The following is a 27,099-nucleotide window of genomic DNA, read 5'->3' as shown; positions in this document are numbered from 1 at the left end:
GTGCGAGTTGCAGATTGCAGAGAAGCGGACGGCAGGTTGCGGATCGTGTGGCTCCTGCTTCCTGTGTCTCCAACCCAGCCGCCAGCGAGACTATAGTGGTGTGACTCCCCTACCTATGGCTCCGTGGGTGTTCCTTTTTGGCCTCACCACGTCCTGCGCTCTTATGTGGGGAGCGGGAGCTGAGACCCCGCCTGACTCCCTGCATGACACATGGCGCAGCAAGCAGGGTAAGGTGCCGGCCAAAGCTCTCCGAAAGGTGGTGGAGCAGTTTGTGCGTATGAACACTCAGTCTCAGGAAGACCAGGAGGAGCAGCTGCCGGAGAGCTGGACCCCGTGGAGGGGTGGGAAGACATGGACGGTTCCCCAACCAGCAGAGGCCAGAGAAAGCGAAGGTCGTTGCAGCCCTGCGTGCTGGGAAGTGCTTGCTGAGGCAGCCGGATGCAGGACCTGTCCCAGGAGGAAACGCTTGCTGAGTCCTCCTTGGGAGCTGAGGGTGAGGTCAAGGTTGTCCCTCACCCTCAGGACAGCCCTGGCGAATATGGACTATGGGAAATTGCCTTCTATCCCTAATTTAATGGACCGCTTGACTGTTTGGGAATGTACCACCATGTAGTGGGACTGGCGGATGTTTGCTTTTGTGTCTTGACCGGCCGCCATCGAGAATATGTAAGCACCTTGATGTGAGCCGCTCTTGTTCCAGCACAATACCCTGAGAAGCCCAGAGAGAGTGGCGGTGTCCTGAGAGCCTTGGCTGTGCCCAGGAAATCTGGCTGAGCCCAGAGAGAGTGGCAGTGCCCTGAGAGTCCTGGCTGTGCCCATGGAGACTGGTGGTACCGTAAGAAGCCCAGGAAGTCTGGCTGTGCCCAGAAGGACTGGTGGTGCCCTGAGAAACCCTGGCTGTGCCCAGGGAGACTGGTGGTACCGTAAAAAGCCCAGGAAGTCTGGCTGTGCCCAGAAGTACTGGTGGTGCCCTGAGAAACCCTGGCTGTGCCCAGAGAGCCTGGCTGTGTCCAGGATATTGCATTCACCTCCAGGCTCCTCGCACAGGGCCCCTCGCGGAAGACGCTTGTCGCGTAGATTGTGAGGCGAGAGCCTGTAGGGGTGGAGTGTGGGGACAAAGCCCCAAAAAGCAGTTTCCAGGCTCTCGGCCTCACCTGGAAATGTGCCGGCTCAGGTAGTAAATGGCCATCAACTGTGATTGGATGGCCATCAGCTGTGGCTAGTTGGCCGTCAGCTGTACCCAGTGAGCCATTGGGCATTAATATAACTGCCGTGGCTACGCCAGCAGAAAATGGGGGCTGGCAAGAAGATGGTGGCTGAGCTGGCAAGCGCGGACTCCAGTTAGCACGGCAGATTGTGGATTGCAGAGAAGTGGACAGCAGGTTGCAGACAGTGTGGCCCCTGCTTCCTGTGTCTCCAGCCCAGCTGCCAGCGAAACTATAGTGGTGTGACTGCCCTACCTATGGCTCCGTGGGTGTCCCTTTTGGCCTCACCATGTCCTGCGTTCTTATGTGGGGAGCGGGAGCTGAGACCCCGCCTGACACCCTGCGTGACAGGAGCCTGACCTGAGCTCGCCGGGTCTGAAACACTGAAATGCTTCCCACCTGTCTCATCGTCATGCACTCACTCCATTCAGGCACGTGGGGGTGTTGGCATCTGGCCCTGCCAGGCACCTGAACTTGCTGGTGACTCACTTCTGCCCCCTGGGGATGGAAACAAGTGGCCACCACGTTGTAGGGCGGCCGACTGTCTTCTGGTGAGCGCTGAACGGCCGCCTCTGTGAGGCACGGAGACTTCTGACTCCGAGGGTTGGGGACCCAGCAGACCTGTGGGCCAGGCTCCGCCCGCAGGTCTGGGATCTCCTCGCCTCCCCCACCTGAGGCCGCCCCGCCGGCCAGCTCTGCGCACAGGGCGGGCGCCGCCCCCTGGTGGAAGAGAAGCCAGTGCCAGGAGAGAAGGACCGGGTGCCCACGTAACACTGGGAAGGAAATGGGAGTGGGCAGAGGCAGCGGTTCAAGTATGCCCCCCCCCCCCGTTTTTATTAAAGCAAGAGGGATTCCTGGAATTGTGAAATCCACGGGACAGCCTGGAGATCAAATTAAATTGCTGCTGCAAAGATGGAGGTGGGGATGGACGCGGGAAGGAGCGGGGGAGGCTGGACGACTGCAGAAACAGCAGGATTAGGTCTGGGGGGTTAACGGCCCCTGTGTCCAGGGCAGAGAGGAGGTCCAGACCCTGCCTCTGCCCACCTTGGCTAGAGGCCTTGCCTTCTCCCTGCCTCTGCTCAACTTTTCTGAGAAGGGGAGGTGGCAGGCTGTGTTCCCAACACCCTCTGAGCCCAGGAACCAAAGTGCAAAGGCTGCAAACTGGCACCCAGCAGCCACTTTGTGTCTTTGTCCAGAACTGCGTCCATGAGGCCCTGGTTTAAAGACTCTGTCTCTGTCCAGATGGTAGAATGAATGACATTTACTTAAATGATCTCCCATTAGCTGGGGACGTCACTGGGCCACAAAAGGTAGAGCACAAACTGAGAGAGGCCCCCATGTGCCTTTGTCCTCAGAGCCTAAGGGCCAAAAGCTTCAGGAGAAAACAGGGGTTTCCTCCTCCTCTGTTGGGCCTCAGAAGTGGGGTGGGGGGCCCTCTGGGTGGGCCCTGCATTCTGCCCTTAGTGTGCACAGTCTCCCACCGCAGGCAGCAGCAGGCCAGCTGGTGGAGCCCTGCATGAGTCCTTTGGAACCCTGTCCCCAGTTCCGGCTTTCTAAACACCCCCTCATCCAGGCTGCTCCCTGGTGTCAACCCCAAGGAAGGACTGGAGACTGCATCCTAACACGTCCCTGGGGCTTTTTTCCTGAACATACTTTGTGCAAAATGCTGCCGGTTCCCCTGCATAACTTTTCCTAAGGGTAATCATTTGTTCTGTGCCTACATCTGAGGAGCTCCTCTCTGCTGGAGGTAAAACCTTAGTAGGGAAAGGAACCAGACGGAGTTTTGACTCCAAACCACCACTGGCTTCCCCAGAGCCTCTCTGGGGTTTGAAGTCAGGCCGTGTAAGACACGCAGGATAATTTATGTTTGCACTGAAGTCAAGCTAGAACGAAGGTAAGAAGCTACCTATTTTGGGTGGCCAGCGCCTTGCACATGTATTTCTGATGCAGGTTTATGAGCAGAAGTACAGGCAGGTGGAAAGGCCAGCGGGTACCGGTGCAGTTGGTTTACAAACTCCCAGCTCCAGAGAGTGGTGCAGCTGGAGCGAGTCCGCGCTGAGGGCGGGGGCGGGGGCAAAAGCCCGTGGGAGAAAGAAGACCGGATGTGGCCTCCCCTGAGCCCAGCGCTTCCTGTCTTCGCTGGGGCTGTGAGGTGAACATCCACAGACTCCTGTTTTGTCTTCAGATTCCATCATCTGTTTGGCTGAGCCACTTGAAAACCTGGTATTCCAAGCGAAAACATAAAGGAAGCGTTTTAAGGCCAGTTGCTACCTATTTCTCTCACCTTCCTGTAGAACAAATGAATGTCTCGAAGCCTCCAGAATCAGTCCTCCAGACAAAACTTTTCCATTCTCATCTTCCACGTTTAACAAGAAAAGCCAGTCACAAAATACGTGCCATGGAATCCCACAGTTAACAATATTCAACTGTAAGCACAGCTAAAATACTGCTGACACACACGTATGTAGTGAAACTATAAAGAAAAGTGAGGATGGAGGAAATGTGGGCCTGGCGTCATCTCCGGGGAGGGCAAGGTGGCAGGTGAGCTCAGGAGGGCTCAGGGGTTCCTCTGGAACTGGCAATGGCACATATCGGGGGAGAGGGGCGTGGGGACAGGGCCAGGAGAGCAGTTTCCAGGCTCTCGGCCTCACGTGGAAAGGTGCTGGCTCGGGTAGTAGATGGCCATCAGCTGTGACTAGTTGGCCATGAGTTGTAACCAGTGAGCCATTGGCCACTAATATAACTGCCGTGGCTACACTAGCAGGAAATGGGGGCTGAGCTTGCAAGCGCGGATTGCAGTTAGCAAGTGGGGTTGGTTGACAGAGAAGCGGACGGCAGGTTGCGGATAGTGTGGCCCCTGCTTCCTGTGTCTCCAACCCAGCCGCCAGCGAGACTATAGTGGTGTGACTCCCCTATCCATGGCTCCGTGGGTGTTCCTTTTTGGCCTCACCATGTCCTGCGTTCTTGTGCGGGGAGCGGGACCAGAGAACCTGCATGACACCCTGCATGACGGGATAGGGACTGTCACCCTTTCATCATTCCTTATTGTGGGGACAGGGCCAGGAGAGCAGTTTCCAGGCTCTTGGCCTCACGTGGAAAGGTGCTGGCTCGGGTAGTAGATGGCATCAGCTGTGGCTAGTTGGCCGTCAGCTGTAACTAGTGAGCCATTGGCCACTAATATAACTGCTGTGGCTACGCTAGCAGGAAATGGGGGCTGAGCTTGCAAGCGCGGATTGCAGTTAGCAAGTGGGGTTGGCTGGCAGAGAAGCGGACGGCAGGTTGCGGATAGTGTGGCTCCTGCTTCCTGTGTCTCCAGCCCAGCCGCCAGCGAGACTATAGTGGTGTGACTCCCCTACCTATGGCTCCGTGGGTGTTCCTTTTTGGCCTCACCATGTCCTGCGTTCTTATGTGGGGAGCGGGAGCTGAGACCCCGCGTGACAACCTACGTGACACTTATGTTAAACGTGTCTCTGCACATTCATGTCTAATGGGATCTCACAAGTAAATGTTTAACGTAATAAGAATCTCAGTCTTCTCTCCCCGCCCAAACCCAAAAAGTATAAATAAAACCACCCCAAACCGCAGGAACTATAACGGGGGGCTCCCAGTGCCAGCACCAGCAACTGTCATGCTGACAGGACGTTGGTCGGTGAGGAGGAAAGGTCCCCCCCGCAGGGGAGCCCTCTGGGGTCGGGGAGGGGACCCCTGATCAGTGGCACCAAGCCCATGCGTGGTGCCAGCAGGGGCCAGCCTGTAGCTCTGTTGGCCTCCCCCCAAGACACTGGCGCCGCTCCTCAGGCCGGGGCTGGTTCCAGGAGAGAAAAGCCAGGCACTGCCAGGTGTTTAAAGGGGCTGGGCCTGCGCTTCCGCTCCTGCAGCCCCCAGACGCTCCCTGGTTTCAGAGAGCGATGCAGAGCCCCCTAGGCTTTGTGGTCCTTTGTACCTGCGGTCACCATGGCTCCCCGTCCCCCCGCCCCCCGGGGGCGGGCTTCACGCTTCCCTCCAGTGACAGAATTAACTGTGTGTGATGCAGAGACACCAGCACGGCCTGTGGGGGACGCGTATGGATTTATTATGACACCTGAACACAGGCCAGACCACACAGACGTGGGGCGAGACAACAGCCTGCACCGCGGAATCTCTCGTCACACAGCCCTGCAGTGGGGTCGCCTCTGGCTGTAGCAGCAACTTTCAAAAGACTGTAGCAAACGTCAAGAAATTCCAACAGTGTCTTGTTCTTTGATCGCGTGCTGTCTGTCGGTGGGGGAGGAACCGGATCCGGGAGACCGAGATCACAGCCGTGCGCGACATGTTGCAAGAGCTTCAGGGGCTCTGCCCGAACTGCCTGCTGCCATTTCCATGACATCTGCTTCTGCAGAGGCTGAAGGCCACAGTATTTGGGGGCTTTGATCCCAGGACCTTTCCCCACCCCTGTGTTCGCTTTGGTCCTGACGAGGTGAGCAGCTCGCCCCCTGCTGTTTCGTCCAGGGGCTTCCGTGCCACTGGAAGTGCCACTGGAGGTGCCACCGGAAGCTGTGCTCTGCGGTCCCAACACACCTGCAGTGGCCTCGCTCAGCATCTGGAGGACACACTCCTGGGGCTTATGTGTGAGAGCGGCCCCAGTGCCACACCTGTGTGGGCAGCTTCTCCACGCAGCTGGACAGTGTTGGGGACGAAGGGCAGTACTGTTCTCTGACGTCAGCTCCCACGGAAGCCACGAGTGGCAAACGATAGCAACACGAACTATTTTGTTTTGTCATCCGGTTCCCTGCCGGGGGCAAGTTACAACCAATCCCCGGGGGGAAGGGGACCAGCTGCCTCCAGAAACAGACCCCCACCCGGTCCCAAGCTCAGACGAGTCGAGTCGTTAGTCTGCAGCCAAACCACTGAGAGCAGCAGGATTCCGGAGTCTTTTTGTGACAACTGGGAGCTGCAGGGGTGAGGCGGGGCCTCAGGAGGAAGTGGCAGCATCCTTGCTGCCTGGGCACTGGGCACGCTGCTCCAGCTTCAACACTACCTGTGGGTCTCGGATGCTGGACCAGGCTCCCGGTGGGCAATGCCTGCGACGCAGCAGCTACTCCCCGACCCTCTGTCCCAAGGCCACAGCCCGACTGAGAGCTCCAGGGACAAAGGCTGGGCCTGAGCTGCGAGAAGGCAGTTTGGGATGGGGACACGACAACGATGGTAGTGACACGTGGGCACTGCCAGGACGAAGACCCAAGTTAACGTCACAGAGTCTTGGTCGTTTAAAGAAGCCTGAAGTGGACGTATTTCCTAGTTCCAGCGTCACTCACTGTGAACCAGACAACTTTTCTGCCTCCACACGTCTGGTTTCCAAAGCACCAGCCTCTCCTCCGGGTACAAACACGCCCTCCACAGGGAGGAGGGCAAAGGCGGGCCCTGTGGGGGCCCCTGGTCACCTGGCCCGGCGGGGCCCACTCAAGGGTCCTTCCAAGCGGCCTCATGGAAGGTGTGTTCAGGGACACGCTCTTCCAAAACTTAGGGGACACGAGAGGGTCTCTGGAGAGGGAGGAGGGGACTTACCGGCCCACCAAGTCACACGGCCCGGGTCTCAGCTTCGATTTTCTGCTCCCCGTGTAAGCTCTCTGGGTCCTGGAGCTGGGCCACACTCTGGCGGATGGCAATCTCAGGGCCGCCGCCATACAGGTTGTGCAGGTAGGCCCAGGTCTCCTCTGAAATCTGCCCGTAGTCAGCACCTGCAGGGCCCAAGAGGCCACTGGTCAGGGCTGGTTCACCCTCGTCCCCTCCAGGAAGCCACGGTCTTGGCAATGGGGTCTCTGGGAGGGCCAGGCCCCTGAGGGAAGGGAGGGCAACCACGGGCTTCTGTGCAAAGCTGCCCAATGGAAATCTCAGGACCTTCCAGTACAACATGCATTCTCCGAGGAGCCCACTGGGGTTCACATGAAGGGTGGGCAGGTGAAGATGGTAGAGGATTGGGGTGGGGCAGAGGGGTCTTGAAGACCCACACAGAGGCCAAGCGCCTTGGCCCATCTGCTTGGGCCTTGGGCCTGGACTCAGGTGAATGGCTCATCCTGACTCAGGCAGCAGTGGGGCTCCTGGAAGGGCTGTGACGGGGACACCTGGGAGGCCGGCGCTGGAGCCGGTGACACTCACCCTGCTTCAGCTGGATGTGGCCACTTCCTTTGACCTGCGCGATCCTGCTGTTGTCAATGGGCCCAGGGGGCTCTGGAACCGATAGAGCTCGGGCTCAGCACCTCTGCCCAGCGGGAAGAAGCCCCAGTCCCAGCCTCCACCATGGCCCTCGACCCGACAGAGAAGAGGCAGTGTCAAGGTGTGACCCCAACACCTGTGATCTCGAAGAGGCTCCTCAGGCTCAGTCCTGGGCCTGAGGGGTCAGTGTAAAGTCCTACGGGGTGAGGTGCTTGGGGCAGCAAGTGCCCATCTGCAGCAGTCAGAGAGCCAGGAGGCCTCGCGGCATCCCTGGACCCAGCAGGGGGGATGCTGGGACACACACACACATGCATTCCTGGCCCTAGGTGTGGGGGGCGGGGGCTAGTGCCAGGTGAACAACGCCCTAATCTCTGACGGCAGCTGCCACTCACTGAGCACCGTTTCCATGTGCCCCAGTAGCTCCTGTAATCCTCGACAGCCGTGTGAGAAGAGAACTGCTTAGAGACGGAAGTAACCACCCAGCTCAGAGCTGGCAGGAGGCAGGGCCCAGGTGGCGCAGTGAGGCTGGACCGGGGTGCTCGAGCACAGCCACGCCCACCTGCCCCCCACACCAGGGAGGCCGCAGGGTGTCTGGTAGCCTTGCCACCCAGCAGGGCCAGATGGCAGTGAGGCACCAACCCTTTCAGGCTGGTGCTTCTGTTCTGGAAGGCAAATGGCCAGGACACAGAACCTACTGGCCCTGCCAACCCCGCCAGGCCCCAAACCCTGGTCTGTGAGCCCATGTGTGGGGCTCGAGGGCGGTGAGGGTGGCCCCTGTGGGCCAGGGCTGGGGCTCTGCTGTTCCTTGCCGGACTGCGGGGGACTCTGGGAGCTGCCCTGGGAGGGGTCTGTTTCCACCTCAGTGAGTCAAGGGGTCAGAGGACACAGTGTCTTAGTCCTTCCAAAGAGTCTGAAGCCATCTGTCAACTAAAACCTATTATACAGGGCAACAGAATGCCCAGGGGCCTGGCAGGAGGGGATGGCAGCCTCCAGCAGGCATCAGCCGGGTAGACGGGAGGGGAAGGTCAGAGCAAGCTGGCTCTGGGCCTACTGCAGCCACAAGGCCTGGCCTGGGTGGGGACACTGGAAGAGCACCTGCGTCCTCTGCTAACCCCCGGGGGGCGGGCGCTGACCTGAAGGGGTGGCACCAAAAACCTCCTAGACAGGCACGACCCTGGGCGTCCGCTGGGGTTCAGGGCCACGGCCCGGCCTCCCCCTCCTGGTCACTCCGAGCAGATGGAAAGCCCGCAGTCCCTCCTGGCGGGTGGAGTGCCAGGCGCTGTGCCCAGGCCCCCGCCCAACTCACCGTTGTCCTTGCCCTTGACGAAGTTCTCCCAGTCCCGGAACCACTGCATGCTGATGCAGTAGATGACGCCAGGCGACTCCTCGGCCTGGAACGCCTTGTTCAGCTGGGTGGGGGTGGGGGTGCGGGGTCAGGGGTGAGAGGGGGAGCAAAAGGGAAGGTCAGCGTGAAGATCCCGACACCCACAAATCCTCCCCCCTCTGACACATCACTAGATACTCAGGGTAGGCCATTTAGAACTTCCAGACAAGTTCAAAATAAACAAACGTCTCCCACGACCCACCACTCCCACAATGGCCACTAACATGTGAGTGACTGTTCCATAACTTCCTGAAAACTCAGTTGAGATCACATGGTCAGTGCTGTTTGTCCTCACTTCATAGAACTGACTGGCTCACGAACTGCTCTGACTGGATCATGTTTCAATGGCCACAGCGCCGTGTCCTTCGGCGTCTTCTACCTCACACACTACTGTTACATGGCAGAGGGTCCCAGAGTCCCCTGTTCTGAGTGGCACCACAGAGGGTGGCCTCTGGGCCTCTGTACACACACACACACCTATGTCCATTGCAGAAGTCCCTTTCCCAAATGGATTATAGTGGGTCCTGTTTTGCAACTTGCTTTTTTCCCTGAATCCATGTATTTGTGGAACCCAGTGGTTCACAACCAGGGGACTCTGCCCCCCCAGGGGATACCTGCCAGTGTCTGGGGGTGATTTCAGTTGTCACTGGCATCGAGCAGCTAGAGGCCAGGGACGCTGCTAACCCTCCAACAACACACAGGACAGCCCCCACCAGAAAGAGCCATGCGACCCCAAACAGTAGCACCCTAACCCTTTAACCGCTGCTTCACAGTACGCCAGGCGGACGGACCTAACCTTACTACCCCAACCCTCCTGCCAGCGAAACCCTTAAATGTCTGGCCAGACCTCTGGTCTCCACAGAACACACCGTCCAAACAGAACCTGACTGCACAGGGCCCTTTCGTCCCCGAGTCCGCAGGCCCCCCCAGCAGGGGCTGGAGGCCGGGCTCCCCCACGCTTCTCCCACCTGCACACCTTAATGAAGGTGTCGATCTCCACCCGCCTGCGCTTGGCCAGTGTCTCAATCTCCACCTGGCAGATGGAGCACACGTACAGATGGTTCACGGCAGGGCCGCCGCCAAACCTGCACCCACGGTGGGGGAACAGAGAGAGAAAGAGACACACACACAAGCCCTGAGGGGCGGGTCCCGGTGGGCCAGGCAGTGGGACTGGGCCAGGCCCCCTCATCCGTCCGGAAGGCCCTCCCATCAGGCCCGCACTGGCTTCCCTCGGCACCCTGGGCACGGCCTGTCTCCTTGTCTGTCTTCCTCCCTAGACCGGCAAGAAGCCCATAGTACCGAGCAGCGCGCCTGCCCCCGGGCCAATATGGCACAAGTGTCTGCTTAACGGGCAAATGTCCTCACTTCCTCTCCTGACTACTGGGAGAGGCTGCAGGTCCTTGTGCAGGTAGGAGGGAGGATCCCACAGGATTTGGGACGAGCTCCCTGTGGGACTCCGACCCATCCACCAGCTCTGCGCCTGACCTCACGTGGATGGGGCAAAACCAGTCCAATGAGAGGCCGGGCAGACACGACTCCTTGGCCTCTCCTTCCCCATCTGCTGGTGGCACATCCTGTCTGCCTAGCCGAGAGGGACCCGGGCCTGGGCACATCCTCAACAAGAGAGCCACACTCTTGGTCTTGAGGGACTTCAACCTGGAAGGCCCCATGCAGCACAAGCCCAAGGCCACCTGAGCCAGACCTGGGGCTGGGGAGAGACGCCAGGCAGCACGGCCTGCAGCCAGCACGCACGCCCAGGACCGTCTGTGAGAGGCCAACATGCTCGCTGTTGCTGGAGCGCGTTCTCTGCCCCTTGCCACTGGAAGGATCCACCTGGATGCCCACACGTGACGTGCGTCTTTTTCACTGCAGACACAGCTGCAAGGGAAGTCCCTACCGCTGCCCCCGTGCCGTCTGCTGCCGGAGTGGAAGGCAGCGTCGGACGCATGGTGGCAGTCCTTCCCCAGCTGGGTGCTGGCCTGGACAGGGGCAGGCTGGCCTCCCGGAAGCGGCTAGCCCTGGCATCTTACCTGTTGTAGAGGTGCTCCCAGACGTTCTGGGGCAGGATCACCACCAGGTCGTCGATGTAATGGTACTTGTTGGGCGGGATGCCTGCGGAGGAAGGTGCAGAGAGGGGGAGGTGGGGGCTCGGCTCACCCGCCCCACACACCGACCGCCGAGAAGGCGCTCTCACCTCCGTGGGAGCAGAGGAAGGTGTGGTTGGTGATGGGCCCTGGCTCAGCGAAGGTGTTGAACTTGTTGAGCCACTCTCGGGACACGTAGAAGCGCAGCAGGCTGGGCTCCCGCATGGCGGCCAGGGACACCACCTGCTGCCGCTCCCGCACAGCCGCCTCGCTGCTCTTCCTGGGCATGGGGGAGGCAGGGAGACAGAGGAGCAGCTGTGCCTGGGCGCACCGCCATGCAGGGGCACCGGCCACACCCTGTCCAGGGGGGAGTTCAGAGCCACGCCCACCGCCCCAACCCCACGTCCCAAAGACCAAACCCGACTCCTCGGGTTTCTAACAGTCAGAGGGCTCTTTCTTAAAAACTGAAATGCTTCTCCCTGGGCCTTCAAACCTTCCAGACTCCAGCATCCCCACAGCGCCCAGAGTCAAGGCCTGGGTGGCAGGACGTCCAGGCCCACAGGTCAGCAGACGCAGGCCCCCCCCCACGCCCGCCCAGGGCGCACACCTGTAGAAGAGGACGTAGGCCTCCGCACTCTGCACCACAGTCTCGTGCACCTCAGTGACATACTGGTCATCGAACTCATACCACTGCCCGTTGATCACGTTTTGGCAGTAGGCGATGTAGTGGCCACCTGCGGTGGGAGAGCAGGCCGGTCACAGATGCCCCAGGGCGGGGGTAGGGGCGGGGGGGGGGTGGGGGTGGCCAGACTCACTCCCTGCCGTGCCGTGGTGGCAGATGACCGAGAGGAGGTCATAGGTGGTGATCTGGGACATGCACTCCTTGGCGAGGAAGGGGCGCAGGTCAAGCCCCTCGAGGGGGAAGGACACGTGGCTGCTGATTTTGAAGGAATACATCACCTCGTGCCGAAAGCGCTTCAGGTGAATGCACAGGATCTGGGGGAGGGGAGCACCGGTCACTCCAGGGCTGGCCAGGGCCCTGTGACCTTGGTAACCTGACAGGGCCTCGGGACAGGGCTCCAGGACACCCACTCGCCCACTGTTTGACCCACTCAGGTCTTGTCATGGAAACGAGAAACCCAGCAGCCAGAGGCCTGCTGAGGGGTCCTGCCCACTGACTCCGTCTGAGGCAGAACTCTGCATGGGAGCCGGCGGGGCTCCCTTCAGTCCCATGGTACAGGCACAGGCTCGGCGGCCCGAGAGCTGCTCTTGTCTGCACAGGACGCTGACTGCCACTGGCCTGTTGAGTTCACCATCCGAAGAACTCTGACAACGAGCTCTGCTGGCACAGGCTCTGAGGGCTTCTCCAGGGGCTTCCCTAACCTGTGCGGCTGTCCCAGGGACCCACATCCTGGGCCACACTCCTCTGTGCTCCAGCCGCACGGGCCTTCCTTGCTTCAGCCAAGCCCATTCCTGCTTTGCGGCTTTGCCCACTGTTCCTTCTTCCCTCTCCCCTCGAGGCTGACACCAGCCTACATCCTCAGGGCTCCCTCAGACGCCACCTCCTCAGAAAGGCCTTCCCCGACACCCTTCCCTGCCCCCACAGCTGCCTATTCCAGGTGGTAGCCTCGGCGCCCCCTATACCTACCTCACGCTGACGAGAGAAAGGGCGCCAAGTTACAAATTGAAAAATGAGCCCTCTGCATCTGCAAACCCTCGAAGGAGGTCCTGCAGCCTAAGCAGCAGCATTGCCACAGGCCTCTTTAGCTCAGAAGGGAGCTAAACTTGGGAGTCAGGGAGGCGTCAGCCTTTGCCCAGCACGCTGCCACACATTAGTGTGGAGAAGCCCAGGCAGGCTGAGGTGGTGGGGAGCTGCTCCACTCACCTCAGGCAACCGCAGGACCTTACAGTACTTCACCCCGTTCCGCAGCCTGGGAGGAGACAGCCCACGAGAGATGGTGAGTGACCCAGTGTGGCAGCCGAGGGGCCAGGTAAGCACCCCTCCCACCCTGGTCACCTCCATGAGGTCAGGATCGAAGTCTCTGGGGGAAACTCATGGGAAGTGTGTGGAACATAGATAGAGCACAGAGGGTAGAAATGGGAAACTGGGGAAAAGCCCCCAGAATACACACACTTACTTTTTACACCGCTCACAGCTGTACATGTTGTCACCTAGGGCAGTAAAATAGAGACAAAGGTTAGCAGGGATGGGAAATGGGGAGCAGAAGTGCACATAGTGATTTATGCTTAAGGAATAAAACCACAATATTCTGCCTACAAGAGACTTCCTTTAGCTTAAAGGACACACACAGGCTGAAAGTGAAGGAATGGAGAAAGAGATTGCATGCAAGTGGTAACCAAAAGAGAGCAGGACTGGCTACACTTACGTCAGCTGAAATAGCCTTTCAATCAAAATCCATTACAAGAGACAAAGAGGGTCACTGTATAGTGACAAAGGGGTCAACTCATCAAGAGGATGTAACCATTGTGAATACATACGCATCCAACACCGGAGTCCCTAAATATTTAAAACATATTAACACAACTGAAGGGAGAATTAGACAGCAATACAATAACAGTAGGGGGTTTCAATACTGCACTTTCAACACTGGATAAATAACCAGACAGAAAATTAATCGGGGAACAGCAGACATGAGTAACACTACAGATCAAATAAACCTAAGAGACATACACAGAACATTCCATCCAGCAGCATCAGAACGTGTTCTGCACACGTGTGCATGGAGCACTCTCCAGAACAGACCATATGTTGGGCCACAAAGCCAGACTTAACAAATTTAAAAGGACTGAAATCAAATCCTTAACAAATTTAAAAGGACTGAAATCATATCTAGTATCTCTTCCAACCACAATGGTATGAAACTAGAACCAATAATAAAAGGAAAACTAAAAAATTCACAAATATGTGGTAATTAAACAACACATTCGTGAACAACCACTGCGTCAAAGAAATCAAAAGGGAAATCAGAAATGATCCTAAGACAAACGAAAATAAAAATACAACATACCAGCACTTATGGGATACAGCAAAAGCAGTACTAAGAGGAAATTTTACAGCAATAAATGCCTACATTAAGAAAAAAGAAAGATCTCAAATAAATAAATTGACTTTACACCTCAAAGAATTAGAAAAAGAATAAAGCCCAAAGTTAGCAGATGGAAGGAAATAATAAAGATTAGAGCAGAAGTGAATGAAACACACTAGAAAGACAATTTTTAAAAAAAAATCAATAGAACTAAGAGCTGTTTTTTGAAAAGATAAACAAAATTGAAAACCGTTAGCTAGATTAACCAAGAAAAAAAGGGAAGACTCAAATAAACAAAATTATAAATGAAAAAGACATTCCAACTGAAAATAGAATTGTAAGAGACTACTATGACCAATTATACACCAACAAATTTGATGACCTAGAAGAAATGGATAAATTCCTAGAAACATACAACCTACCAAGGCTGAATCATGAAGAAATAGAAAATCTGAACCAAGCAATAATGACTAAGATTGAAGGAGTAATAAAAAAACCTCCCAACAAAGAAAAGCCCAGGTGATGTCACTGGTGAATTCTACCAAACATTTAAAGAAGAATTAATGCCAATCCTTCTGAAACTCTTCCAAAGAAAGGAAGAGGAGGGAGCACTCACAAAGACATTCCATGAGGCCAGCATGACCCTGACACCAAAGCCAGGTAAGGACACTACAAGACAACTATAGGCTAATATCCCTGATGAATACAGATGGAAAAATTCTCAGCAAAATTCTAGCAAACCGAATTCAACAGCACATTAAAAGGATCATATACCACCATCGAGTGGGATTTATCCCTGGGCTGCAAGGATGGTTCAACATATGCAAATAATAAACATGATACATCACATTAATGAAGATAAAAATCATGTGATCCTCTCAATAAACGCAGAAAAACCAGCTGACAAATTTCAGTACCCATCTTTCCATGGTAAAGTTCTGAAATTGGGTGTAGAGGAGACATATCTCAACATAATACAGAAGATATATGACAAGCCCACAGCTAACATCATAATCCACGATGAAAAGCTGAAAGCTTTTCCTCTGAGTTCAGGAACAAGACAAGCGTGTTCACGCTCACCACTCCTATTCACCATAGTACTGGAAGTCCCAGCCAGACTCAGCAGAAAAATACGAAAAGGACAGGAATGGGAAATTTCAAAATAGGAAATCCTAACAGCTAATACCCTTACAAAAAAAAAAAAAATTCAAGCTCATCAATAAACAAGGAAATGCAAAATTAAAGCACGATATCATTTTTGTCCACCAAATTGGTAAGCAAAGCAAAGCATGTGAACCCCTAAGACTACAAGGTGTTGGGCTAGGAGAACATGCAGTCCCAAGCCCAGCCTGGCAGGCAGGGCTGGGATACCGACAGTGAAGCCCGGAAACCTCGTACTGTATGCTGACCCAGAGACCTCGCCCCAGCCAGCCCGGGCCACTCACCCTTCAGCTCATCAGCAGCAAAGAAGGCAGCGAGGCAGTCTTCCAGGGTGATGACCGGCCCCCAAAACCAGCTGGGGGTACAGGATACCACGAACCTACAGAGACAGAACAGGCGTGGTGGGAGTGCTACCAGGGCCTGGGCAACGGTACGATGTGGGGCGGAGGTCTGTTCCAGCCCAGAGGCAGCTTAGCCCAGTGGGTAGAACGGGCAGAGGTCTGGAGCCAGACACCTGGGACCTCCAGCCAGCAGCTCGGTGTCCTTGGGAGAGTGACGTCATCTCTCCCTGAGTCTCTCCTTACTCATCTGTAAAGGAGCCCTGATCACGCTGGCCGTCCCCTGGGCAGAGTATAGGTTCCTAACATCAGGCAGGTAAAGCAGGCATCGTGGCACAATGGGAGCTACGGAAAGCCGCCCATTGCCTTCCAGCTGCCAACCTCCTTTCTAGCTGCCACTTGGTCACTCCCGTTGTTCCCTGTCTTCCAATCTGAGGGCCCATCCAATCCAGGCCATCCCAGTGTGGATAGGGACACCCCCACCCCACCTGGCTAATTCCCAGGCATCCTGCATCCTCAAGCTCGCTTCTGGACTCTGCCCTCATCCCTACAAATGCTTGTACTTTGCTGTTTAAGATGTCGCCTGCCCAGGCTGCAAGTCCAGGCCAGGGTGAGCTTGTGTCTTCAGAGGGCAGAAGGGGGCATACCGTCGGATATACTCCACGATGAAGGCAAGCCAGCCCTGGGCAGCATAGCTGTCCCCACAGGCGCCTGGCTTGGCTGGCACGTTCTGGTAGATAGCCGAGTGGAGCTTGGCCAGGTCCTCCTTGCCAGGAATGGGCAACGACAGATCCTGGAATGTCTCCACCGTAGTGGACACCTGGCGGGTGGAAGGTCAGCCTGCATCTCCACCTTCCAGGGTTCCGCCCTGCCCAGACCAAGCCGAGCCAGCACCCTGAGTCCCAGCCACCAGCTAACGGGTGTAGGGCACAGGGCAACGGGTGGAGAACCTGCCCCCCACCCCTAACCCCAGTGAGCACCACCGAGGCTGCTGAAGGCTGAACGCCCCTTTGCACCCCCAGGCACTCACCCGGTCACAGGTGAGACACTGCACGAGGCTGAGGATGGAGCCGTCGAAGATGTCCGAGATGACGCTGCGGTAGCGCTGCTCCTTCCGCCTCCGGCTGCCGGCACTCGGCACCTGGGCTGGGGGCACAGCGCAGGACTGGGCCCAGGCCCTGCAGCCCGCCTGGGGCCTGGGGTGGGCGTGGGGCTTGCTTGGCCGGGACATGGGGTCACTGACTGAGTATGCACGTCACCTCCTGGTGCCTCAGTCACGGTCTGCAAGATAGGGCTCCCCGCTCATGTCCCAGTGCTATGAGGGGGGTCAGGGACAAGCATGAGCTTAGCCCCTGGTAGTGAGTGCTCGAAAATGGCAGCCACAGGCTCGCTTTCCATGCCCAGCCCCGAGATCCAGCTGGGGCTGCCCTGCTGACCGACCCTCCCCGCCTGACCCTCCGAACCTTTCTTGAGCACATACGATGGCCCCATCCTTACAGGGCTTGCTCGAGGAGGGCTGCTGGCCAGCTTGGTGTGGCCCTCGTGGTGGTGGACAGGGCTGCAGGGGCGAGAGGCGCTGCGCATGCGGGCCTCGTTGTCCGGCTCTGGGGACAAAGGGGACCGTGCTGGGCCAGGGCAGCCAAACACCTCCTAACAGGACCGAGGCCTGAACCCACTGTGTGTCCTGTCTGGGCCCACTCCACTCCAGCTTTATTACCTAAGCGCGTCTGGACCCATCAGTTAGCCGATTTCTCACCCGGAAGCTGGGACTTGTGGTAGAAACGGCCCAGGGACGTGGGAGAACTGATCGGGCACCTGCATGTTGGCGCTCGGCACTCAGTAGGTGCTGGACAAACAGGGCTGTCCGGTACCTGGTGTCCGGCAGGGACTGGTGGCCCGCGGAGACGGGGGCTGAGCCTCAGTGGGCTGGTGCTCAAGGGCACTCATGGTGGTGTCCACATCTGCGTCCTCGTCCACTTGCTCGGAGTTCGTGCGCTGCTGGCCCCAGGAGAACTTGCGGTCCTTCATCCGCTCCTTCTCAGAGATGGCGCGGCCGGCCTCGTCGGGGATCAGCAGCTCCGTCTCGGCCTGCGAGCCGCCCCCGCCACGACCCTGCCCGTCACCCTCACCCCGGTCACTGCTTGAGTCGCACGACAGGAACTCGTCCTCAGACGGGCTGCGGTCGCCCTCCCGCTTCTCATCTGTGTCGCTCGAGTCCGAGTCCCGAGCCTCTGTCAGTGCCGCTGCCGCCGCCACCACCGGCTCCTTGAGCTCCTCATGCAGCTGGTCCATCAGGCAGCGCAGGAACTCCTGGGTGTCCTGGAACCAGGGGCTGTGTCAGCAGCGCTTCCCCTGGGGCTGGGGAGGACCTGCTGTGAGCACCCCACTGCTTCTGCTGGCGAGGACGCCGGTCACGTCTCTAGCGGGCCCTCGCTGGCACCCTGAGTGGGTGTGATCGGCCCCTCGCAGTGGCCTCATGGCAGTTCTGTCCTAACCCCCATTCTACTGAGCACACCGAGGCTCAGAGAGGCTGAGGGTCCCCTCCCAGCTCACACAGCAGTGAGGCCGCAGAGCCGAGATCCCCACCGTGTCCATCTGACTCTAGCCCTGCTTCCAACTCGGTGTGGGAGAGAGCGGAGGTGTCACATTCAGTGCTCGAGTCACCTTGCTCCCTAGAGGCGGCGACACGGGGGGTGGGAAGGAAGCCCGTGGAAAGACGGGGACACTGAAGGTGCATGTGCTCATGAGGGCGCACTCAGCTCCGATCCCAGGGGAGAAAGGCCACCCGCAGGCCAGGTGGTCTGCACCCCCCACCCCGCCTTTGGTTTTCCCTGCGCCCAGTCCCCACGCCCACACCTTCCCTTGCTGTTGGGACGTGTGGCATGACTACAGGCTCTGGGGGCAGGATCTCACCTCCCCCTGACCTGCGCAGGACGCGGACGAAGCTGCCGCTTCAGGGCTCAAATTACAGCTGTGACACTTGTGTTCTGACTACTCTCTGACTAGGTCACTACCCACAGGAAGTCAGGGCAGCGAGGCCTCTGGCACAACCTGCCCACTGGGCCCCACCAAGAGTGGCAGACACAGGAAGTGCTTTACAAGGTCTGAAGATGGTGACAGGCTCTGACAGCTGAGGGCACCTGGTGTCATGCTGGGACACTCGACTCAAAGTCCAGCTTTGTCCCTCACAGCCCCTGACCTGGGTGCCAGAAGCAGCCCCCACCTCCCGCCCAATTCCTGAACCACACGAGGCGGGCGGGCGTCATGTAGCAGCCAGACCCAGCCATGCACCCAAAGCCCCACATCAGATGTGGGCACAGGGGCCTCGTTCTCTCCGTTCTAGTAGAGGGAAAGTGGGCTCTACATGCATGTCCTTAGCCCAAGTGCCAAACTCGAAGATCAAAAAAATGAGCCACTAGCTTATCTGGCATCAGGGAGGGGGGAGGAGAGGTGTGTCCTGTGTCAGGGGCGCTGGAAGGTTCTTTTAAGAAACAGGCTGTTGACACGCCATCTACTTTTCTTTCTGGTTCGTCCTCTTAACAAAAGTACTCTGTGGTCGGTGCTAAAGTCTCAAGCCATGTGGAAGCATGGCAGCAGCCTCTGGCTTCAGACTCAGAAACGTCCTCTGCTGACATCCAAGAGCCAGAGAAAAGGATGCTTCTGGAGTCCAGGCAGCTGTTAGGCAGCAGCGAGTGGCCCTCCATGTCCTCACTGAGAGCCTGAGGGCCAGCAAGACCCTTTGTCAGAATGAGGGACGGGACAGCTCAGCTAGGCCTGCCACTACGTGCTGTGTGACCTGAGAGAGTTGCAGAACCTCTCTGAGCCTCAGCTCTTTACCTGTAACATGCGAGCGGTGATAGGGCACTGTGAGAGTTGTACAACTATAAACAGGACTGTACCTATGTGGCAGGTGGTGAGCACTTAATAAACGGTGCGTTCTGACCACTGTGTAGATATTATTGTTCTCCCAAAACGGTGGTATTCCGGTAGCACAGGTCTTCTGGGTCAGGAGCCTGGCATTCACCCGACGGCGGGTGTGAGCAGAGAAACGCCCAGCAGCCCTCGTCCCAGGAAAGGGTGAGAGGCGGGGTCGTGGGGGCTGAAGGCATCCCTCCCGTGACCACTGCTCTGTACCTGGCCCCCGCATCCAGGCAGCAGAAACAGCGACCCAGACAGCAACCCAGCTGTGTGACAGCCTGGGGCAGGGCCCTGGACCATTATTAGCTCAGCGTGGGGCTGAGGTATATATGTGGCTGCACGCTGCTTCGTCTTGGTCTCATGATTTTATGCAATAGAAGATACCAGTTTCAACGGGGCTCTCCGGATTTACAAAATTTGTAACCAAATGTTTACTTTAATAAAAGTGAAAAATTCTGCCCATGGGTTGGAAACCGAGAAACCGCATCCCGATTTAAATGTAGTGCCAAGGCACATAAACTCTGGAGTTAAACCACCTGAGGTCAGATTTCCCCTCTGTCATGTACCAGCCATGTGACCCGGGCAAGTGATTTCGCCCACTGAACCTCAGTCTCCCCATCCGTCCAGTGGGGAGAACACCAGCAGGTTGCTGGGAGGCTCCAATGTCCTCACACGTGAAGGGCTCAGGCAGCGAGAGGAACATGTAGGGGCTGTTGCCATTTTCCATGCTGGTCGTGGTTTCAGAGCCAGGCCTGGTGGGCAAGGGACCTGGGTGCCCCCTGGGCAGCTCGGATGGCCTACCTGCTGGGCATAGCCTCGGAACATCGGATTGACCAACTTGATCCCGTGGGACAGGCTGGTGGGAACCACATAGCTTGGGCTGCAGGAAGACCAGACCCATTAGTGCAGGTGGCCTGCTCCGAGCTCAGGCCCGTGAGGCCTGGCAGCAGCCCGCCGGCAGGGCAGACTCAGACTCAGTGAGGCACCTGGGGAAGGTGCCGACCTGGCTAAGGGTCCCAGCAGGCTCGCACATGTCTACAGTCAGGAAAATGTCAAGTCATGACTCACCTAGGCCAGGGGCTCTTGACTGGCCATGGCCCACCACAAACCTACGTTAAAATTGTTTTCATTCTAAAACATTTATTGTAGTTTCTCTGATTTCAAAAGTAAAAAAGATTTTTCATTATTGAAAACTCTAAAATTTCAGAAAAGCCCAACAAAGCCCATCACCACTCAGAGCACCGCCCCACGATGACTACCATTAAGATTTCCAGATTTTTCCATGAAAATACAGAATCATTTACAAAATCACATACAGGGATACATGAAACAAACTTGGCTCCTATACAATGGGAATTACATTGCATCGTGCTCTGTATAATCTGTTTCTACACTAAGCATATTTTTATACTGTCATTTTAAATTATTCCTGATTTTGACTTTTTCTAGAGAAATAGGTCTAATTCAAGTTTCTGGTCTTTAAGTTCATTTCACACTGAGCCAAAGGGCCAGCCAGCTCTTAGGACATTCCTTACGAGCACAGTTGTGTCTGAGACCTAGGAGTGGTCACAACACGTGTCTGCGCCTTGGCACACACATGTGCAGAGTGGCTGCTGGCTTGGATCGACGCCAGGTTCAAACTCTAGCTCCATCTCTCACAAGCTGTGTGACTTTGAGTAAGATACTTAAATCTCTCCAAACCTCAGTTGCCCCAAAAAAATCAGGCTGGCTATGCCTTCACCTCGCAGGGCAGCCGTAAGTATTACAGGGGGCAGAGTACGGTAGGAGCCTGATGAGGGGCTGAGGGGAGACCCACGTCCCACACTCCTGCCCGAGTCAGGGGCTGTCACTCACCGTCTCCTGTGCCAGACCTCAGAGACCAGCCTCTGGTAACTCTTGCACAGGGCCGGCTTCTTGTCTGTGCGCACCAGGCCACCACACTCCAAGAAGAACTGGGTCAGCGGAGGGCTGGGCGACCAGGGCAGTGCGCCAGGTCAGGGGAGAAAAGAAGGGGAACATGGCATCGTTTAGAGAGCTGGGTGGAGAAGCAAAAGCTTTCTGTGTGGCAAGTGCTTGTGTGGGGGACATACTGGAGCCCCCTGGAGCCAGAAAAGCCTGCCAACTACAAGGACCCCATGTGTTATGGATGAATTGTGTCCCCCCCACTTCATATGTTGGGAGCCCAAATCCTCAGGACCTCAGAATGTGGCTGTATTTGGAGACGGTCTTTAAAGAGGTGATTAAGTTAAATGAGGTCATCAGGCTGGGGCCTAATCCAATATGCCTGGTGTCCTTATAAGAACAGGAAAATTGCACAGAGGGAAGATGGCGTGAAAACACAGGAGAAGGGGGCCATTCATAAACCAAGCAGAGAGGCCTCTGAAGAAGCCAACCCTGCCCACACCTGGACCTTGGACTTCCAGCCTCAGAACGGAGAGAGAATACATTTCTGTTGTTTAAGCCACCTGGTCCGTGACTATGTTATGGCGGCCACAGGAAACTAAGGCAGCCCCTGTCCTCTCCCAGGTCAACTGAGTTTCCCACTTTAGGGCCGGTGGGGTCAGGGGTCGGCTGTTACATGAATGAGACAGAAACCACACCTGCTCCTCCTGCCAGCCCATTCAGTGAAACCTTCCCCAGCCGGAAAGCATCTCCCTCATTCCCCCTTTGCTTATGTTTTTAAAACTTATCTCATTACACAAGAAATACACTCATCGTAGAAAAACTAGAAAATATAGATAAGCAAACGATAATAACCGACCTTAATCTACCATGTGAAGGTAGCCACTCTAACACTTGAGGGCATACCCTTCCAGACTTTCCATGCCTCACACCCCCTCCCTCCCTCACATACACACACTGAATCCCTACCAGGTGACACACCTGTGTGCCAGGCATGGGACGTGCCCCTGCCTCATGGAATTGACAGCCCCTCCTGGATGAGGGTTAATATCTCCCCATCCCTTTGTACGGGATTACACCAGACAAAGCTTTATAACCTCCCTTTTCCCACTGACCATATTCTGAACCCCTTCCCATTGCAATACTCGCGCACCATTTTCTCCTGCAGCACTACAGTGAACTGCGACTCTATGGACATTTAAATTGTCCCGTAAACAATAAACGTCCTTGCACAGACAACTCTCTCCGCACCTCTGTTATCTCCTTAGGATAAACTCCGACAGGAGTTTGCTGGGTCAAAGGGCAGGTGTGTTTTTAGGGGGTCTGATTATACACGTGTCCTTGGGCACCACAGCCTGGGGGCTGCTACTGCTATTTCCGGGCCCCCGGGGACAGCTCCTAACCCTGTCACCAGGATGAGGTGACGACTTACCAATTGGACAGCGCCTGCAGGGCAGCGTTCATGTAGCAGGAGTTCCCGAGGTTCTTCATGCCCGTGAGACCTAGGAAACCAGCGCACACAGGGGAGGGGAGGGGAGGTGAGTGCCTTGCCCCAGCCAGGGACCCTCACAGGTCACACCCGCAGGGGAGCTGTGGCTCTGGAGCCCCCAGGACCCAACCAGAGGAGGACACAGTGGCTGGTGGTCCACCGCAGAGATCTGCCAAGTATGTGAATGGAGCTCCCGCATACACAGCAACAGTCACCTGAGTGGACGAAACAGGACAACTGCGCCCTCCACCCAGCCCAGCCCGCTGTCTGCTCTGTGCAGGCCCAGGGTCACACGGCCGAGACCGGGGAGGACTCGGCTGGGTGGTGAGCACGCCCAGGGAAGCCACCACACTACGTGGGCCATCTGTCACGCCTCCCCGTGCCCAGGGCACGCGGCGCTTCCCGCCCCGCACTGAGGCTATCGTTCCAGAGGTTGTCACCTCGAGGTTTCAGGTCATCGTCCTCGGACTCGGACTCTCCTTCATCAGCCACGGCAATAGGAACAGCTTTCAGAGGGTGGGAGGGCAGCGGAGGGTCCTGCATTCAAGACCCAGAGTGAGGAGAAGGGGGGTCCGAGGCCCATGTGCCTCCTGAGGGGAGGGGGCCCAGCTGCCCAGACCCAAGCCGGCCCTGAGGCAGCCCGCCTGAGCAGAGGGCAGCGAGGAAAGAGCTGGCACGGGCAGCCTCACCCTGGGAACTGGCATCTTATTTGCAATCATGAATAATTATTTATTTTATTTATTATAAACTTGGGGAAAAAATAGAAACAAACAATAACAACATGCAATCCAACCTTCCTGAGACAACCACTGTTAACAATCTACATGTATCTGTATAGATTTTTAACTCCCCCCACCCACAAAAAACAACAACGGGGTATTGTATGCATTGTTTTATAGACATTTTTGTAAAAAACATCACAACCATCTACCATGTCCATGAATGTGTTCCAGAAACACTATCGAGCACCTGTTACGTGACAGTCACTGATAGACACAATGAACACAGGCACGCCTGGGCCTCCCCGGAGCACCTACTCCAGCAGGCCAGTCTGACCCTGGCTTACTGACCGCCACCAGACGCCCAGTCCCCGTGCATGGCTCACTGAGCCCGCCACCTATAAGGGCTGCACAGGAACCCACCACTGCCCAGGTGGTTTCCAGGCGTTTCCCATGGAGAAGGGTGCTGTACTGACTCCTCCTGACTCTCTTGGGATCCGTTTTAGGTCGGGGGTTCCCATGGGTTCTCTGTAGGTCTGGAAGCATCCGCGCTGGCCCCCGGGCCCAGGCTCACCCAAGCCCCACAGCCTGCGAGCTCTCCAAGGCAGGCCCTGCTCCCAGTCACCTCTGCTTCAGTGCCCCACTGGAGCTTCGGCACATAACTGGGGCTCAGCGAGCATGTGCTGACATGAGCTCCTCTGAGTCACCTGGGAATGGTGACCAGGAATAGACCATCAGGGATCCACTAATTAGGGCTCCAATGATGTTTGGGTCACACTGCCCCACCCTCAACACACATCAGCAACCAAACTGACTCTGCTGCAACTCCTTACCTGCTCGGAGAACTTGGGCGAGGAGCCTGGCAGGTGAGCCGCCAGCCGCTGCTCTGGGAACACCTCCTTCTCACAGGCGTAACACCATACCCGGAACGTGGTCAGATTCACCGTCAGGTGGTGCTTTTTAGCCTACAAGGCAAGACCCAAAATGAGGTCAAGGAAAGACTGGTCTAATAGGTGCCCCAGGCCTGCATCGGGGCTGCCTTAGCCCTCGGGCCTCAGTAAAAGGCCCTGCCAGGACAGAGGCCTGGAGCTCAGAATCTGCTCACCCACCAGCCAGGGATGCCGAGGGCTGCCATGGGTCAAACACACACACACGTGCCAAGTACTTGCACCTGCATTAGCTCTGGCCTCTGCTAGGATTATGCCCACTCTGTAGACAAGCCACTGAGGCCCAGAGCGGGCAGACGGAGCTGGAGGCAGCTGGCAGGGGTTTGGACTCTGGGCTTTCTGACTGCTCCCGGCCACCACGCTCACCTGCGCATGAGTGGTGCTGTGGTCAGCAAAGGACTCTCCGCAGCCAACGTAGGGGCAGGCGACCTGGGGAGAGGGGAGGAGTGGATTTGGGCTGGCCGAGAGGACGGTGCCAGCAGAGTGAACCCATGTCCCCATCTCTACCCACAGGTCCCACAGGGATCAAGACCCTGCCACCCCCAGGAACACAGATTTACACCCCTGAAATTTGCACGGGGCAGCGATGGCCACCATAAAAGCTGCCCCTGCTCCCTAAGTGAGATGGGAAGCGTGCCCTAGGCGGCTGTTCTCCTGTAACAAGACCAGTCAGGGCCACAGCTCGACCTGGGCAAAGCCTCCCCACCTCCACGGGCCCCCTTTTCACCAGCTTCCTGATGGGCCAGTTATTGGGATCCGTATTTTGGTGGGTAAGCCTGGGTCTCACAGCCATTTCCTAACAGGGGACGTGGAATGGGCAGAGGCAGTGGGGCCTGCCTTTAGACTGGCCCTCTCCTATCCCAAAGCTACCACCCACCAGGCCCAGCTCAGAGGTGTCTCCGCTGTGGAGCTCCACCCAGTGACCTGCCAGCCTCTCCACTGGAGGGAGCACCAGGGAGAGGGGTGCCTTCCAAGTCACAGAGGACGCGTCAGTTTCTGTACAAGGTTTCTGTATCTCTCTGGGGTCTGGGGGCTCCCAAGAGGTAGGACCATGTCCCATACTTCTTGCTGTCCCCCTGGGGGCCCAGATAGTCTTGCAATCTACTTTATACTGAGGGATAGGCCCGAAAGGACCAGGCCAGAGGCCCCTGGGGGCCCCGGTGTCTTCTGTAAAGACAGACTTGAATGGTAATGTCTTCAGCCCGTCAGGATCTCCTTTTTGTTTCTACTTACATTTATTTTAAAAGAAATCTTCAGTAACAATCATTTTTAGTATGATTACAAAATGCAAGACATACTTGTAGAAAATTTGGAAAATACTACCAAATTACAGAGGAAAGAAAAAGGAAATTACCCATAATTCTACCACCCACTGACAACTATCATGTTTTGATATATCTGCTATCCTTTTTAATAAACAAAAACTATCAAAGCACGATCAGTTTCCTGGATACTGTCTCTGGGCCACACACCCTGATAAGCCCATCACAGGCATTACCTCATCAAATTCTACCCCAACCCCAAGGCGGGACTGTCGTCAGTGCTGTGGCGCCTACTTTCCAGGCGGGAAACGAAGGCCCAGGCGGCTCTAACAGTGCCGGGGTTCAGAGCCACGGGGCCTGCCTCGAGGCTCACACACACCGCGTGTGGAGAGCTGTGCCTCCTATGCAGATGGATTCATCTAGTTCAGAGTCTTCTCCGCCCTGCTTTTCACTCTTGACGTTTTCAATGGCTGCCAAAGCAGCCAGCCCAGGAACTCGCTGACACTGGAGCCCTTTTGGCTTGGGAAACTCGTCTGTGACATCCACGCCCTGTTGCTCTGTGTGCCCCCGCTGGCAGTGCCCAGAGGGGACGGATGTTCCCAACACAGAGTCCACCCCGCACGCCACGCCCCCAGCAGCTGCCAAGACCCCTTACCTGCAGACAGGCCCACAGGTTCGGACCAGTAACACCACACGACTGACAGGTTCCCTGTGTAAGGTGAGGTGAGAGAGGAAGAGCAAAGTGAGAGCAGCCTGTGGGAGGCGCTCACGGAGCCCCGGCCTGCTGCAGCCTAGGGGCAGCTACACACCTGCCTCCGCTGACACACGGGCACCCTAAATGTCTCTCACCCTAAATGTCTTGGCTTAAGGCTTTTCTGCTTCAGAAAGGCCCTCACCAGCCCACCCATCTAAATTCGGTTTCCCAAGGGACACTTTACACTTTATTGTTTGAATTTTGTTTTCTGTACCTGCAAAAACATTTTCAATAAAACCATTTGAAACGTAAACCCCTTAACATGCTCTCTTATCACACCTTCTACTCTGCCTTCGTGGCACTACTTATTTAAGGCTCTCTCCCCATCGAGACTATGGGCTCTATGAGAGGGGCGGTCTGTTTTATCTACTCTTGTGACTTGACAGGGCCTGGTACAAATTAGGAGCTCAATCTATTTGTTGACCACAGAAAACACCCAGGTGACTGGTGGTCTGGGAGACAGAGTGTGCTTCTTGTCTACTGATATCTCCCCTTCTTGCTTCAATAGCAGAACGTGTGAGTTTTGGCTGAGCACTTGGCCAGCCAGCTGGAGACTATTCTCAGCCCCCACTGTGACCACAGAGCTCAGTTCTACTTGATGGGACAACAGCCACAGCGACACGTGCCACCTCCGAGCTGTGCACTACCCTTCCTCTTTCTCTTCTTTCCAGTGCCTGGAACGTAGATGTGAGGGCAG

At 56.5% G+C, this 27,099-nt stretch overlaps 1 protein-coding gene across 13 annotated transcripts in view; it reads right to left on the bottom strand.

Moving 5' to 3' along the window:
- Positions 1-3,090: 3,090 nt before the first annotated feature.
- Positions 3,091-27,099, bottom strand: part of USP20 (ubiquitin specific peptidase 20) — a 38,398-nt gene continuing 14,389 nt past the window's right edge. For 3 of the 13 annotated variants that reach the window (XM_081066293.1, XM_081066287.1, XM_081066292.1), the window contains exons 4-25: positions 26,304-26,357; positions 24,753-24,815; positions 24,273-24,404; positions 23,161-23,257; positions 22,664-22,733; positions 21,184-21,297; positions 20,131-20,209; positions 17,283-17,730; positions 16,875-17,015; positions 16,442-16,557; positions 16,059-16,231; positions 15,358-15,452; positions 13,004-13,037; positions 12,751-12,796; positions 11,681-11,861; positions 11,473-11,599; positions 10,976-11,145; positions 10,812-10,893; positions 9,758-9,866; positions 8,704-8,806; positions 7,341-7,412; positions 5,256-6,922 (exon numbers count right to left, since the gene is read on the bottom strand). In XM_081066293.1, coding sequence (XP_080922419.1) covers positions 6,762-6,922; positions 7,341-7,412; positions 8,704-8,806; positions 9,758-9,866; positions 10,812-10,893; positions 10,976-11,145; positions 11,473-11,599; positions 11,681-11,861; positions 12,751-12,796; positions 13,004-13,037; positions 15,358-15,452; positions 16,059-16,231; positions 16,442-16,557; positions 16,875-17,015; positions 17,283-17,730; positions 20,131-20,209; positions 21,184-21,297; positions 22,664-22,733; positions 23,161-23,257; positions 24,273-24,404; positions 24,753-24,815; positions 26,304-26,357 — 2,667 coding nt within the window. In that variant the 3' untranslated portion in view covers positions 5,256-6,761. Of the gene's footprint in view, positions 3,426-5,251; positions 6,923-7,340; positions 7,413-8,703; positions 8,807-9,757; positions 9,867-10,811; positions 10,894-10,975; positions 11,146-11,472; positions 11,600-11,680; positions 11,862-12,750; positions 12,797-13,003; positions 13,038-15,357; positions 15,453-16,058; positions 16,232-16,441; positions 16,558-16,874; positions 17,016-17,282; positions 17,731-20,130; positions 20,210-21,183; positions 21,298-22,663; positions 22,734-23,160; positions 23,258-24,272; positions 24,405-24,752; positions 24,816-26,303; positions 26,358-27,099 lie in introns of those variants that run through there. The other 10 variants (XM_081066294.1, XM_081066296.1, XM_081066290.1 and 7 more) reach the window with 9 other exon arrangements.

This window comes from Rhinolophus hipposideros (genome assembly GCF_964194185.1).
Source record: "Rhinolophus hipposideros genome assembly, chromosome: 11".
Classification (NCBI taxonomy): domain Eukaryota; kingdom Metazoa; phylum Chordata; class Mammalia; order Chiroptera; family Rhinolophidae; genus Rhinolophus; species Rhinolophus hipposideros.
Note: the sequence above shows the minus strand (reverse complement) of the source record. Positions and strands in the feature narration are given on the sequence as shown.